Source organism: Salvelinus sp. IW2-2015, linkage group LG19 (assembly GCF_002910315.2).
Source record: "Salvelinus sp. IW2-2015 linkage group LG19, ASM291031v2, whole genome shotgun sequence".
Lineage (NCBI taxonomy): Eukaryota > Metazoa > Chordata > Actinopteri > Salmoniformes > Salmonidae > Salvelinus > Salvelinus sp. IW2-2015.
This window is the reverse complement of record NC_036859.1, coordinates 25,610,994-25,627,087: the sequence shown is the minus strand read 5'-3', so window position 1 is coordinate 25,627,087 and position 16,094 is coordinate 25,610,994. Positions and strand designations below refer to the sequence as shown.

Genomic DNA, 16,094 nt, shown 5'->3' with positions numbered 1-16,094 from the left:
CCTAGACTTTACTGCAAATGACAGTCAAGTCTGAGAAAAAACAATACACTAATAMTGCAGTTACCATGACAGCCTTTATAATAGAACACTTGTTACCATGACAGCCTTTATAATAGAACACTTGTGACCATACACATAAATATTGCGCTTGGGGGAAAAAACATCTTAAAGTAGAAATAGAATGAAACAAACATGCATTCTATTGTTTCTCTACTATAGTGGCCATTATAGACATCGATCAAGTGCACAAGGCTACATGTGTGCAAAAAAACATTCACTGAGTAAAWWMWWWTTMAACCCCCCTCACTCACACGTGTTACTGTCAAGTTCAACACAACAAAAACAATATATTTGGGCTACACTGCACATTATTACATTGTACACTTTCTGCCTGTGGACATCTGTTCTACAATGTGCCAGCAAAAGTGAGAAAGCGGTAAAGTGTGTGGTGTTCCCTTCACCTCTATAGTGGCATCCAGTTTAAGCCAGGCCCAGCTCCAGCTACACTTGACCCCTGAATGCACAAGCAACGCCTCATTTTCACCTTATTCTCTCATTCTGAAAATTAACCACATACTGTAGAAGGAAAACATTAGTTAACAGATAGTGGTTAGCTAGTTAACATTTCACACAGATTGCCAGGGTCCAGTAAGCAACTAAGGCGTTAACTTGAGGAACGGCAAGGAGTCGTATACCAGTTAATACTAGAGCAAATTGGTTAGGTTACTAATGTTAGCTCATCTGACTTWGTAACGTTAGCTAACTAACGTTCGCTGTCTGACTTTATTAGCAAGCTAATTTTCYCATCATAAACTCTATTTTATCAGATCAATTGGCTAATGTTGCTCAACATTTATCTYATTAGRTAACGGGGAATTCAATCCAGCTAGCAAGATACTTAACAATGCTAATAACGTTACTTGTTCCACCACACTTTCTCCCTCGCCTCAAAAACTTCCCAAATGCTGGTAGTTTTTCGGTTACAACTCATGAAGTACTCTTCATCACCTTCTCACCCCGCTCTCGGTGGTCAGGCTTCTCACCTAACGTTACCTCTTCGTATCGCATTCTGTTGTTATGTAAACGATTGGCTGAGCGTTGGACACAGCCACCAMTATTGCTCCAAACTCGCATCACTCGTTCGCTTTACATCCAGTAGTCATCCAACCCCCTCACAACCTTTTCTCATCGGATCTACACGAATCACGTTGCTCACCTATTTTGGATTCAAAACGGCGAATTTCACCGAAAGGTGACTAGTTTGCATCCCTGAACAARAGTGGAGCTCATGAAAATTATTTATTCTGGGATGACAGACAACATAACACCGACTGTAATGTAAATTGACTTCAATGATTTATTTCGCACTCCATTCATTCCAACAGTATGAAAATCTCAAGATGCCGAGCAACAGTAATTGAGAAGCTAAGGTGCAACACTGTCAACTAACCACATGATGTCAGTCAAGTACCCGTGAATGGAACAATATCAATAGGACTCAATGAAACCATGACATTGGAAAATGAATTCAATAATTATGAAACTAATTTAGGCAAACTTCACAAATGAAACAGGATATATTTTCTTACTCTGTTACAGACACAGACTCTTTTTAATTGAATCTCCATCTGATCGTCATTGTCTGTTGTCTGGACTTAGAGATGGGGATCAGTCATTGCTGAGACCAGACGTCTTTTTTTTGAGAGAGAGAACAGCCGGAGAGACTCTGAGGCCGTCTTTACACAGGCAGCCCAATTCTGATATTTTTTTCATTTTTTTCTCACTTTTGACCCATCAGATCAGCTCTTTTGCCAATAGTTGGGCAGAATAACAGAATTGGGCTGCCTGTGTAAACGCAGACTGAGAACCTCGCGTCTGCTGCTGAGTCTGACTGAAGGCCAGTGACATGCCATTGAGAACTGTGTTTACTGTTTAGCCTCTGGCTGGCCCTGTCATCACCACTGTCAGATAACCAAGCTTTGCTGCAAAACGAACCCTATTTAGTCTCTGGTAGCTTTGTGTTCAAGCTATGGGAAATACCCGCGTTTACACAGGCAGCCCAATTCTGATCTTTGTTCCACTAATTGGTATTTTCACCAATCACATTGGAGCTGATCTGTGTAAAAAAAGAAAAAAGAAAAAAAAAATCTTTAAATATCAGAATTGGGCTGACTATGTAAACGCAGCCCATGTTTTGTCTCACGCACACACGGGCTAGAACACGAAACATCAATCCAACACACACCCTCGTCATTGGCTGCATTCACACAGGCAGCCCAATTTTGATGTTTTTTCCACTCATTGGTCTTTTGACCAATCACGTCAGATCTTTTCACATCTGATATTTTTCTGATTAGTCAAAAGACCAATTACTGAAAAYAATATCAGAATTGGGCTGCCTGTCTAAACACAGCCATATACAGTGCATTCGGAAAGTATTCATACCCTTTGACTTTTTCCACATTTTGTTAAGTTACAGCCTTATTCTAAAATGCATCTACACATAATACTNAATATCAGAATTGGGCTGCCTGTCTAAACACAGCCATATACAGTGCATTCGGAAAGTATTCATACCCTTTGACTTTTTCCACATTTTGTTAAGTTACAGCCTTATTCTAAAATGCATCTACACATAATACTKCATAATGAGAAATCAGTTTATCTTTAATTTTTACGTTTGCCAATAAGAAACAGATACCTTATGTAAATAAGTATTCAGACCCTTTGCTATGAGACTCGAAATTGACCTCAGATTCACCCAATTGACCATTACCGCTGCCAGCCAATAGAAACGCATTGAATAACATATTCCCTCAAAAATCTAACGTTTGTTCTGACGTGTCTGTCCTAAATATGAAAAATACAAGAAAAATCAGGAAACAATATTTTTATGTACAGTGCATTTAGAAAATATTCAGACCTTTACTTTTTCCACATTTGTTATGTTACAGCCTTATTCTAAAGTGGATAAAACATTTTTAAAAGTGTACTCAATCTACACAACCCTTTGCTATGAGACTCAATTTAGCTCAGGTGCATCCTGTTTCCATTGATCATCTTTGAGATGTTTCTACAACATGATTGGAGTCCAACTGTGGTAAATTCAATTGATTTGACATGATTTGGAAAGACACACAGTTGTCTATATAAGGTCCCACAGTTGACAGTGCATGTCAGAGCAAACACCAAGCCATGAGGTTGAAGGAATTGTCCATAGAACTCCGAGACAGGATTTTGTCGAGGCACAAATCTGGGTAAGGGTACCAAATATTTCTGCAGCATTGAAGACCCCAAGAACAGGGTGGCCTCCATCATTATTACATGGAAGAAGTTTGGAATCATCAAAACTCTTCCTAGAGCTGACCGCCCGGCCAAACGGAGCAATCGGGGGAGAAGGGCCTTGGTCAGGGAGGTGACCAGGAACCTGATGGTCACTCTGACAGAGCTTAAGAGTTCCTTTGTGGAGATMGGAGAACCTTCAAAAAGGACAACCATCTCTGCAGCACTCCTCCAATCAGGCCTTTATGGTAGAGTGGCCAGACGGAGGCCACTCCTCAGTAAAAGGCACATGACAGCKCACTTGGAGTTAGCCAAAAGGTACCTAAAGGACTCTTGGACCATGACAAACCAGATTCACGGGTCTGATGAAACCAAGACTGAATTCTTTGGCCTGAATGCCAAGCTTCACGTCTGGAGGAAACCTGGCACCATCCCTATGGTGAAGCACAGGGGTGGCAGCATCATGCTGTGGGGATGTTTTTCAGCAGCAGGGACTGGGAGACTAGTCAGTATTGAGGGCAAGATGAACGGAGCAAAGTACAGAGCAATCCGTGATGAAAACCTGCTCCAGAGCGATCAGGACCTCAGACGGGCAAAGGTTCACCTTCCAGCAGGACAATGACCCTAAGCACACAGCCAAGACAATGTAGGAGTAGCTTCAGGACAAGTCTCTGAATGTCCTTGAGTGGCCCAGCCAGAGCTCAGACTTGAACCCGATCGAACATCTCTGGAGAGACCTGAAAATAGCTGTGCAGAGATTGTTCCCATCCAACTTGACAGAGCTTGAGAGGATCTGCAGAGAATGGGAGAAACTCCCCAAATACAGATGTGCTACGCTTGTAGCATCATACCCAAGAAGACTTGAGGATGTAATCGCTGCCAAAGGTGCTTCAACAAAGTACCGAGTAAAGGGTCTGAATAGTCATGGAAATGTGTTATTTAAAAAATATATAAAAATAATAATAAAAAAACTGTTTTTGCTTTATCATTATGGGGTATTGTGTGTAGATTGAAGAAGAAAAAAAACTATTGAATCTGTAGTAACCTGGTATATTTATGTTTACCAATAGATGGCAGTATTGACTCAAGACGGGTTTGCTTTCCGCTATCCGTAGCTATTTCCTATGTCTGCCTATTTAACTATGATTAAGAAAGCTTCAGGGAGTTTTAAGCCAGGTGCATAAGATAATGTAAAATCTAAGTTACAATTAAAGACTAAACCGTACGTAAGTCTCATGAGTCGTAATTCTAAGAAGCCTTTAAGGATACTACAGAATCAATTCTAGAATAAGGCTAATGTAACAAAATTTGGAAAAAGTCAAGGGGTCTAAATACTTTCCCGACTGCACTGTATACTTTAGGCATTTGTGTGAATAATTATGTACCAGTGTCATATTGGTGTGTGTATAATTATGTACCAGTGTCATATTGGTGTGTGTATAATTATGTACCAGTGTCATATTGGTGTGTGTATATACGTATATTTTCACTGATTGAACATTGCTCATTCGTGGTATGCATCCCAAATAGCACCCTATTCACTAAGTGTACAAAACATTAGGAACACCTATTTCCATGACAGACTGYCCAGGTGAATGTTTGATCCCTTATTKATMTCACTTGTTAAATTCACTTCAATCAGTGTAGATGAAGGGGAGGCAACAGGTTAAAGGATTTTCAAGCCTCAAGACAATTGAGACATGGATTGTGTGTGTGCCGTTCAGAGAGTGAATGGGCAAGACAAAATATTTAAGTGCCTTTGAACAGGGAATGGTAGTAAGTGCCAGGCGCACCAGTTTGAGTGTGTCAAGAACTGCAACACTGCAGTTCAACAGTTTCCTGTGTGTATCAAGAATTTGGTAACAATACCACTGAAAATATAAAAAATTGTCTAACAAACGTCCCCGTAAAGAAAATGAGAATTAAAAACAGGTTCAGCTCCTAGTTCGACCGTGATCTTACAGAATTACTCCACCTCAATCATTTCATTTGGCGAAAGGCTCGGCACATGCATACTCAGGCTGACTGGCTATCGTTCAGGCAAATGAGAAATAAGTGCACTCAGGCTATCCGGAAGGCCAAAGTTAGTTACTTTAAGGAGCAGTTCCCTCTGTGGGTCTAACCCCAAGAAGTTCTGGAAAACGGTTAAAGACCTGAAGAATAAACCCACCTCCTCACAGATGCCCATGTCCCTTAATGTTGATGATGTGGTGGTTACTGACAAGAAGCACATGGCTGAGCTCTTTAATCACCACTTCATTAAGTCAGGATTCCTTTTTGACTCAGCCATGCCTCCTTGCCCGTCCAACATTTCCTCATCTCCCACCCTTTCTTATGCGACTATTCCCGATGCTTCTCCCTCTTTTTCTCGTGCCCCGCTACAAAGTTTCACCCTGCAATCAGTCAGAGTCCGAGGTGCTAAAGGAGCTCCTTAAACTTGACCCCCAAAAAACATCTGGTTTAGACCCTTCTTTAAGGTTGCTGCCCCTATCATCCGACCTCTTTATTCTGTCTCTCCTTTCTGGGGAGGTTCCCATTGCTTGGAAGGCAGCCACAGTTTGTCCTTTATTTAAAGGGGGAGATCAAGCTGATCCTAACTGTTATAGGCCTATTTTTATTTTGCCCTGATAATCAAGTGTTGGTAAAACTTGTCAATAATCAACTGATTGGCTTCCTTGATGTCTAGAGTATTATCTCGGGTATGCAATCTGGTTTCTGCTTAGGTTATGGATGTGTCATTGGAACCTTAAAGATCCTCAATGTCACAATTGCCCCTGATTCTAAGCAATGTTGTGCTGCTATTTTTATTGACTTGGCCAAAGCTGTTGATACGGTAGACCACTCCATTCTTGTGGGCCGGTTAAGGAGTATTGGTGTCTCTGGCCTGGTTTGCCAACTACCTCAAACAGTGCAGCGTATAAAGTCCGAAAATCTGCTGTCTCCGCCACTGCCTGTCACCAAGGGAGTACCCCAAGGCTCGATGCTAGGCCCCATGCTCTTCTCAATTTACATCAACAACATAGCTCAGGCAGTAGGAAGCTCTCTCATCCATTTATATGCAGATGATAGTCTTATACTCAGCTGGCCCCTCCCTGGATTTTGTGTTAAATGCTCTACAACAAGCTTTCTCTAACCTTAACCTTGTTCTGAACACCTCCAAAACAAAGGTCATGTGGTTTGGTAAGAAGAATGCCACTCTCCCCACAGGTGTGATTACTACTTCTGAGGGTTTAGAGCTTGAGAGGTAGTCACCTCATACAAGTACTTGGGAGTATGGCTAGACGATACACTGTCCTTCTCTCAGCACATATCAAAGCTGCAGGCTAAAGTTAAATCAAGACTTGGTTTCCTCTATCGTAATCYCTCCTCTTTCACCCCAGCTGCCAAACTGACCATCCTACACATGCTAGATTACGGAGACATCGTTTACAGATCAGCAGGTAAGGATGCTCTCGAGCGGCTAGATGTTCTTTACCATTCGGCCATCAGATTTGCCACCAATGCTCCTTATAGGACACATCACTGCACTCTATACTCCTCTGTAAACTGGTCATCTCTGTATACCCGCTGCAAGACCCACTGGTTGATGCTTATTTATAAAACCCTCTTAGGCTTCACTCCCTCCTATCTGAGATATCTACTGCAGCCCTCATCCTCCACATACAACACCCATTCTGCCAGTCACGTTCTGTTAAAGGTCCCCAAAGCACACACATCCCTGGGTCGCTCSTCTTTTCAGTTCACTGCAGCTAGCGACTGGTACGAGCTGTAACAAACACTCAAACTGGACAGTTTTATCTCAATCTCTTCATTCAAAGACTAAATCATGGACACTCTTACTGACAGTTGTGGCTGCTTTGTGTGATGTATTGTCTCTACCTTCTTGCCCTTTGTGCAGTTGTCTGTGCTCAATAATGTTTGTACCATGTTTTGTGCTGCTACCATGTGTTGCTGCTTGCTAGGTTGTCGTCTAAGTCTCTCTCTATGTAGTATTGTCGTGATGTGTTTTTAATCCCAGTCCCCGCAGGAGGCCTTTTGGTAGGCCGTCATTGTAATTAAGAATTCTCTTAACTGACTTCCCAAGTTAAATAAAGTCCACCACCCAATGAACATCCAGCCAACTTGACACAACTGTGGGAAGCATTGGTGTCAACATGGGCCATCATCCCTGTGGAACGTTTGACACCTTGTAGAGTCCATGCCCCAACAAATCGAAGCTGTTCTGAGAGCAAAAGGGGGCGCAACTACATATTAGGAAGATGTTCCTAATGTTTTGTACACTGCACCACTTCTGACCAGACCCGAGCCCTATTACATTTTAATCCAGCGTTTCCCAAACTCTGTCCTGGGGACCCCAATGGCTGCACGTCTTGTTTTTCAATTAATGATCTCAAGCTTTGAATCAGTTGTGTAGTCCTAGGGGGAAAAAACTAAAAGTGCAGCCCTTTGGGTCCCCAGGATCTAGTTTGGGAAAAATGGTTTTAGTCATTTAGCAGACGCTCTTATCCAGTGACTTACAAGAGCAATTAGGGTTAGGTGCCTTGCTCAAGGGCACAGATTTTTCACCTAGTCGACTTGAGGCCTGGTAAAAAATTGTTTACTAGATAGGGTTGCCATTTGGGACGTCATTATCACCAGTTCAACAAATCCCTATTAAACTGTTCAGTTTAGATTAACCCATCACCACTAAGCTCAGGGTCGCACTCAAATATCAAACAGAAGAAAACTGACCAAAACACCAGAACTTGTCCAATGAGACCTTGTTTTTGGTAGCAAAATGAATACAACCCAGCTTCTCCTAGGATCTGGGGTGAGGGTTCCCTTAGGTACAGCTCTAGAATCAGCTTCCTAACCTTAACCATGGGGAAAAAGCAAAACTGAAACAAGATCAGTGTCTAGGGTAACTTCACCCTACCATGAACACATGGGACAATGTGAATTTGAGACAAAAAACAAGACATGCTGGTCCAAACAATGCCCTGGGTTTTATTTGTGAGAATTCAGGAGGATTTTTTCTTCTTTCATTTAGAGGGTCTCAAAGAAAAAACCTCATGGATAAATTATGCCATTGGAATGGGCATTCAGATTGTGGTACAAAAACTAACCAGTAGCCTTGCTAAGTACCGTACTCTTCACAGAAGAGAGCTTGTATTTCCAAAAGGAAGGCACCCGATACTTGTTTACCTCGGCCTGGCAGCCTTCAGGAGAATTATTCTAAAAGCAAAGAAATGTATTTTTATACATTTTTCCTTGTTCTGTATAAACTGGAATGATACATGTAGTCAAACAGTTACTGCATTCTTCTCCCTTATATTTCATCAACAAGTAACAAAATAATGAAGTTTCATTAAGGAGCATACAATCATTATCAAAAACAAACGTAAGGGGGATACAAAAATAAAAAAATTCACAAAATAATAATTGGGGAAGGCATCTTAAACACAGGTTTTCCGACAACCAGAGCTAAATCATAAAAGCAGCATTAACCCAAACAAACTAGTGCTTAGATAAGTCAGACAGCAGTGACTTCTGAGAAGAAACGTCATCCCCATTTTGTTACTTGTCTCAAAAACAATTAGAAATGGAAGTTCTTAAGCAACCGATTACCCACCGACCGACAAACTGATGCCTTAAATCCACAGCCACCAACTCTGTATGAATGCATGTCACCATTTGTTTCCACATGATACAATGTACCAACAACCAGGAATCTGTGAGTGAGGACCGCCTGGTTATGTTCACAATACACAAAATACAGAGAAGTTCATAGCTACCTAAACACATCGACTACAGCACGGGAACCAATGAGGGAAGAGTTTACAAAAAAATAACAATTAAACAAAAACTGCACAATAAATAGATAACAGCAGGTTCCACACCATGCACTGACGTGACGACACACTGTTGTACAACTCCTCACACCACTTGCAGTTTGTCTTTTGAAAATGTTTAATCCCAAGTGCAAAACATCACAAATGAAAAATGTCTGTATTCAAGTAATGTTATATACACGGGTGGTAGGGTATTACAAATATGCACTACTGTACTTACAATTGCCATATTCATAATTTACAGACGTTGATATTTCTTATTAACAGTAAAAAGAGAAAAAGACAAGCATTGCAATTAAGTCCCAACAGTTGCCATGGAGACAGTGTTGCATGCTGTGTGTGCGCATACCACTGCCCCTTCCTTGCATTCACAACTCTACGATGCATAGCACCTAAATGAGTTCCCGGCTGAGCCCTTAGTCCTGCCCGTGTTCGGAAGCTACGTGACCTCCATGGCCACTGTGTTGTCCGATATGCTGTTTAGTGCTGGCTTGTCTTGATCCTGATTTTCCCTGGATGCAGGTGGAGAGAAAATATGAACATATCAAAATCAGAGACTGTTCAACAATATCTACATTCATTATTGACTCAAATGGACCGGTAGGTAATATTCCTGAAGCAGCAGTTTAAGCTACGGTGATCTGAACACTGGTCAATTTCTCTACACTGTGTCCCAAATGGACTCTATTCCCTCTGTAGTATACTACAGCTCTATCAGAGCCCTGGTCAATAGTGCACTATGAAGGGATTAGGGTGCCATTTGTGACAGGCACACACATCCATTCCCTCACCTTGGCACCATTTCCATTGACGGGGTGTTTGTGGAGACCTTGGGCATTTGACAGTTAGCGGTGGCGGCCAGCTTTAAGGCAGATGACGACACAGCGACGTGGGCGTGGCTTAGTGTCTGGGGTATGTGGCGCTTGGTGAGGGCCCCCCCAGCGGGACCCCCGGGGGAGGACATGCTCAGACGGAGGCTGTTGTTCCCCATCAGGACCTGAGTGGCGGTGGACTTGGCAGCATTGGTGTGGGGGGTGCCGTTGTTGAAAGTGCTGGGCAAGAGGAAGGGGGAGGAGGGGGTAGTGGTGGTCAGAGGACTAGGGGTGGAGGTGGGGGCAGCAGGCGACAGAGATGCTGTGCTAGTGAGGTACAAGCCCTTGTAGACACCTGTTGAAAGGGAGAACAGAACACAAATCATTAAGTCTGCATGGTACTCGCTGAAGCTATACAAGCAGTATCCTCTGATCAGTTCCAACCTTTTGTTTGCTTCTGTGAAAACTCTGCGTTTAATTGGAAAAGCACTTGCACGTCAGATTACTTGTTGCAGGTGCGTGGGAATTATTTGATGATATGTTGAAAGAAAAAGACAAACTTGCACACTAACCTTACCAGATTGACATTGGTTACATACCGGCCTTATGGCATTGGTCAGTTTTCAAAGTCCAAAGATATACCCTCAAAAGCAATGTGCGAGTTTCTCTTTCCTTTCAAGCTCTTCTTTTAATACAAACGCTTTGGTGCAGTCAATGTTACCTGAAGGTGAAAGGACCCCGTTGACCCCACTGCCTGGCCCTTCCTCATCCTTAGTCTTCAAGGCCAGCAGCTGGTCTGTGGTCACCAGGGCAGTTGCAGCAAACTGGGCACTGGCAGAATCTAACATCTTGGAGACCAAAACCTGGAAGAGGGGGACAATAACTTATTAACACAAAACTGAAGAAGAGACTACCTGAGATAGACAGCGAGAGGAGCTATATGTAACATGCATCTCAAGAGTAGGAGTGCAGATCTAGGATCAGGTCCCCCAAAGATCAGTAATCGAATACTGAACAGCCCAGGTCAGAGAGCAGGCTAACCTGTGTGCTGTTGGCAGTGGAGGAGGCGCTGTTGGCTTGTTGCTGCTGTTGGATCTGCTCGAGCTGCTGTTTCTGCATCAAGGCCAGCTGCTCCTGATGCTGCTGGTATTGTTGGGCGGTGAAAGCTGCAGGAGAAACAMAGAGAGAAAAAAATAAGAACCGGTCACACGGATCGGCCACATCAATATGGGGTGCAACCAATTTTCCGTCCAATCTTTTTGTCACTGTGCAAATTTCAGGTCTGCTGAGCACAAACTTGAACGCTGTGCAACTTCCAGCGTGCGTTTACTGTGACCCTGAWCCCGCTTTAAGTTAGATTTTCAGACAGTGGTCAAGTAGGCTACTGTGGATGATCATAATGTAAACCTACCATCAAAAAACAAAATGGGGAATGCATCCCATAACATGGAAATAGGTGTTCTATCACTCAGCCTATAGTAGCAGCCAATGTGTGGTGTTCAATGTAGGCCTATATTCCATGAAACCATGCAGGGCTTGATATTAACCAGTTTATCCACTTGTCCTTCAGACAAGGTGGTGACTGAAAATGTGTTGTTTGATGCAAGAAACCACTTCACAAAATAAAATGCATTAGTATTCCCATACCATTATTACAAAGAAATCAGAAATGATGCTACCCTGTGCCCATTGGCCACTTAGCTTATTCAAGCTAGTCTCAAAATACAACACTGCCTGTTTAAGAACAAAAAAAAGCTCTTTACCCAACTCACTTTTCACATAGGTCTAGAAATGTACATGTTCTGTACTCTTGTAAGAAGCAATCACTGCCCCATTGCTGACTACAAATTAGCTATAACTGGGCTTTTAACTCCCTACCCAGTAAAGGATATGAACAAATGTGCCCACGTCGCTACATGCGCTTGTTTTGAAAGCAAGAGCTGCATCTACTCACGACTACTCATACTGTAAACAGTCCAGTTCAAAGTGAATGGCACAGATGCATTATGGCAATGGTCTATTTGCATATAGGCCAACTGCAGCTCTGATTGGTTACGACACACCGATCTGTGTAGAGTACGGGCCTGAGTTATGACTGTCAATGCAATAGAATCCTACTCCGATGTGTTCTGCCTACAACAAAATATCTTCCATAGTTTTGCATGCAAAGTTTTGCACAGTTCCTTTTGTTTCTGGAATGTTGCATTGAAAGCTTAGAACCAACGCAATATTAGCCACTAACATAAGGAATTGTTTTAAGATGGTCATAACAAGGATTATTTATATTTGATTTTGAATTTTAAGACCCCTTAAGGTATCAAAAGATTATTGGATGAAACATTGAATTTGGCATTACAGCTGTCAGCCAATAGAAACGCATTGAATAACATATTCCCCCCCAAAATCTAAAGTTTGTTCTGACGTGTCTGTCCTAAATATGAAAAAAATAAGGAAACAATATTTTTAAGTACAGTGTATTTAGAAAATAGTGGATAAAACATTTTAAAAAGTTTACTCAATCTACACAACCCTTTGCTATGAGACTCAATTTAGCTCAGGTGCATCCTGTTCCCATTGATCATCTTTGAGATGTTTCTACAACTTGGAGTCCAACTGTGTTAAATTCAATTGATGGGACATGATTTGGAAAGGCACACACACCTGTCTATATAAGGTCCCACAGTTGACAGTGCATGTCAGAGCAAAAACCAAGCCATAAGGTCGAAGGAATTGTTCCAAGACAGGATTGTGTCGAGGCACAGATCTGGGGAAGGGTACCAAAAACATCATGCAGCATTGAAGGTCCCCAAGAAGAGAGGCCTCCATTCTTAAATGGAAGAAGTTTGGAACCACCAAGACTCTTCCTAGAGCTGGTCGCCCGGCCAAACTGAACAATCAGGAGAGAAGGGCCTTGGTCAAGAACCCGATGGCCACTCTGACAGAGCTCCAGAGTTCCTCTGTGGAGATGGAAGAACCTTCCAGAAGGACAACCATGCAACAATCCCTGCAGCACTCCACCAATCAGGCCTTAATGGTAGTGTGGCCAGACAGAAGCCACTCCTCTGTAAAAGGCACATGACAGCCTCTCAGACTATGAGAAACAAGATTCTCTGGTCTGATGAAACCGAGATTGAACTCTTTGGCCTGAATGCCAAGCGTCATTTCTGGAGGAAACCTGGCACCGCTCATCACCTGGCCAATTCCATCCCTATGGTGAAGCATGGTGGTGGCAGCATCATGCTGTGGGGATGTTCTTCAGCGGCAGGGACTGGGAGACTAATCAGGATCGAGGTAAAGCTGAACGGAGCAAAGTACAGAGAGATCCTTGATGAAATCCAGAGCGCACAGGATGTCAGACTGAGGTGAAGGTTCACCTTAAAGCAGGACAAGTCTCTGAATGTCCTTGAGTGGCCCAGCCAGAGCCCGGACTTGAACCCAATCGAACATCTCTGGAGAGACCTGAAAATAGCTGTGCAGCGACGCTCCCCATACAACCTGACAGAGCTTGAGAGGATCTACAGAGAAGAATGGGAGAAATTCCAAATACAGCTGTGCCAAACTTGTAGCGAAGACTACAGAAGACTTGAGGCTGTAATCACTGCCAAAAGGTACTTAAACAAAGTACTGAGTAAAGGGTCTGAATACTAATGTAAATGTGGTATCAGTTTTTTTGCTTTGTCATTATGGGTTAGTGTGTGTAGATTGAGGATTTAAAAAAAATCTATTTTAGAATAAGGCTGTAACGTAACAAAATATCCCCGCATATACACTTCCATTCATTTTTCAAAATGGCACCGGGACCGTCAGACAAGTCTTGAGGCTGCTACAGACAGAAATTGACAGAAAAGGCTGTACAGACTTCAGACAAACCTTGTGGGCGTCCAAGAGCAAAAAGGAGCACACCATCTTATGAGTCATCTTTCTATAGGGGTCATAATGAATTAGGCCAAACCGTTTGGACACCACACACCATTTTGTGAGAAGACCAATTGTCTCATGGTCTGATAAACATCACTCTATGGGGAAGGGCGATATTGGCGGATGTGGTGATTGAGACGCAGCCCATGTAATAAAATATCTCTAGCTTAAACAGATGGATTTTGATGGGGATTGTTTTATTATGTTAGATTTCAACAGGCAAGGGGGAAAACTCCAGGAAGTTCAATCTCGTGCTTCTCTGATATTTCTTCTGACTGGCAGTCCCGGTGGAGCTGCGCAGTTGGAACCAAAATGTTACCTTTTGCATATAGTGTACTACTTTTAACCAAGGCCCATACAAGCACTAACTAGGTAATAGGGTGCAGTTTGGGATGATGCTTGTGGGGGACGTGATAGCCAGGGACTAGGGGAAGGACAGAGGGCAGAAGACAGGGCCTGGCTGTAGGTCATTCAATCAGATCTCAGCAGTGGTATTTTCTGGACATCTACCATCTCCTGGCTTTAACTCCCACTGAGGCCCCCCCTCATCTCAGAGCTGAGACTGGATGGTGAGTGCATGTGCTCTGTCCTCTCAGCACTGACCCTTAGAGGAGCCATGGCCAATGGGGTTAGGATCAGGAGGCCAACCTACCTAACACAAGGAGTACRGGTACCGAGTCAATGTGCAGGGGTACGAGGTAGTGGGGGTAATATGTATAATGAACAAAAATAAACGCAACAATTAGCAATTTTACTGAGTTACAGTTCATAAGGAAATCAGTCAATTGAAAAATTCATTAGGCCCGCATCTATGGATTTCACATGACTGGGCCCACCCACTGGGGAGCCAAGCCCTTCCTCCTCACCACCCCAGACGATCCCACAAGTGAAGCCGGATGTGGAGGTCCTGGGCTGGCGTGGTTACACGTGGTCTGCGGTTGGGAGGCCGGTTGGACGTACTGCCAAATTCTCTAAAACGACATTGAGACGGCTTATGATAGAGAAATTACCATTCAATTATCTGGTAACAGCTCTGGTGGACATTCCTGCAGTCAGCATGTCAATTGCACGCTCCCTCAAAACTTGAGACGTCTGTGGCATTGTATGACAAAATGATCATGCTGTTTAATCAGCTTCTTGATATGCCACACCTGTCAGGTGGATGGATAATCTTGGCAAAGGAGAAATGCTCACTAACAGGGATATAAACAAATTTGTCTACAATATTTGAAAGAAATAAGCTTTTTGTGCATATAGAACATTTGTGATCAACACTTTACATGCTGCATTCATATTTTTGTTCAGTATACATGTAGGTAGGGGTAAAAGTGACTAGGCAATCAGGATGGATAATAAACAGAGTAGCAGCAGCCTATGTGAAGTATGAAAGTGAGTGTGTGAGGCATCAATATACGTGTGCAAATAGTCCGGTTAGCCATTTGATSAGCTGTTCAGCAGTCTTATGGCTTGGGGGGGTGTAGAAGCTGATCAGGAGCATTTTGATCCTGAAATTGGCACTCCGGTCTAAGGCATTGCATCTCAGTGCAAGAGGCGTTACTACAGTACCTGGGTCGAATCCAGGCTGCATCACATCCGGKCGTGATTGCGAGTCCCATAGGGTGGCGCACAATTGGCCCAGCATCGTCCGGGTTTGGCCGTCATTGTAAATAAGAATTTGTTTTTAACTGACTTGCCTCGTTAGATAAAAAAAAAAAATACCGCTTGCAATGCAGTAGCAGAGAGAGCAGTCTATGACTTGGGTGGCTGGAGTATGGCAATTTTTTATAGGCTTCTTCTGACACCGCCTGGAATAGAGGTCCTGGATCACACGTTTTATTGACTGGGAAAGGCCACGCCACATGAATGCCCAACATCACAGCCATTCAAATGTCAGTCATGAAGGAAATTGATAATTCATTATAACCTTGTCCCTACCACGGAAGGAACAAGAGACAATCTATTACTGTGGTCAACTAAGGGTGTGTCCCAAATGTCCCCCTATATAGTGGACTACTTTTGACCAGACCCTATGGGTCCTAGTGCACTATATAGAGAATAGGTTGCCATTCGGGAAGTAGACCATCAGCAGCAAAAAAGCAGGGGTGGCAGGGAAAGAATCAATCCAACACAATGACTTCAATAATTTCATCCTTGTAGACTTTCCCAATTGCCTTTCTAAAATACCTACCAAAGTCAGGGTCGCTCCTTTTTTATATAGCTAGTTAAAAAAAAAACATGATTTAGTGACTTG

General features: G+C 42.9%; 1 protein-coding gene across 3 annotated transcripts in view; it reads right to left on the bottom strand.

Moving 5' to 3' along the window:
* Positions 1-8,245: 8,245 nt before the first annotated feature.
* The window catches only part of LOC111979151 (enhancer of polycomb homolog 1), a 43,362-nt gene continuing 35,513 nt past the window's right edge, over positions 8,246-16,094 (bottom strand). For all 3 annotated transcript variants that reach the window (XM_024009487.2, XM_070448921.1, XM_024009486.3), the window contains 4 exons: positions 10,967-11,091; positions 10,647-10,788; positions 9,905-10,280; positions 8,246-9,625 (listed from right to left, as the gene is read on the bottom strand). In XM_024009487.2, coding sequence (XP_023865255.1) covers positions 9,553-9,625; positions 9,905-10,280; positions 10,647-10,788; positions 10,967-11,091 — 716 coding nt within the window. In that variant the 3' untranslated portion in view covers positions 8,246-9,552. The remainder of the gene's footprint in view (positions 9,626-9,904; positions 10,281-10,646; positions 10,789-10,966; positions 11,092-16,094) is intronic.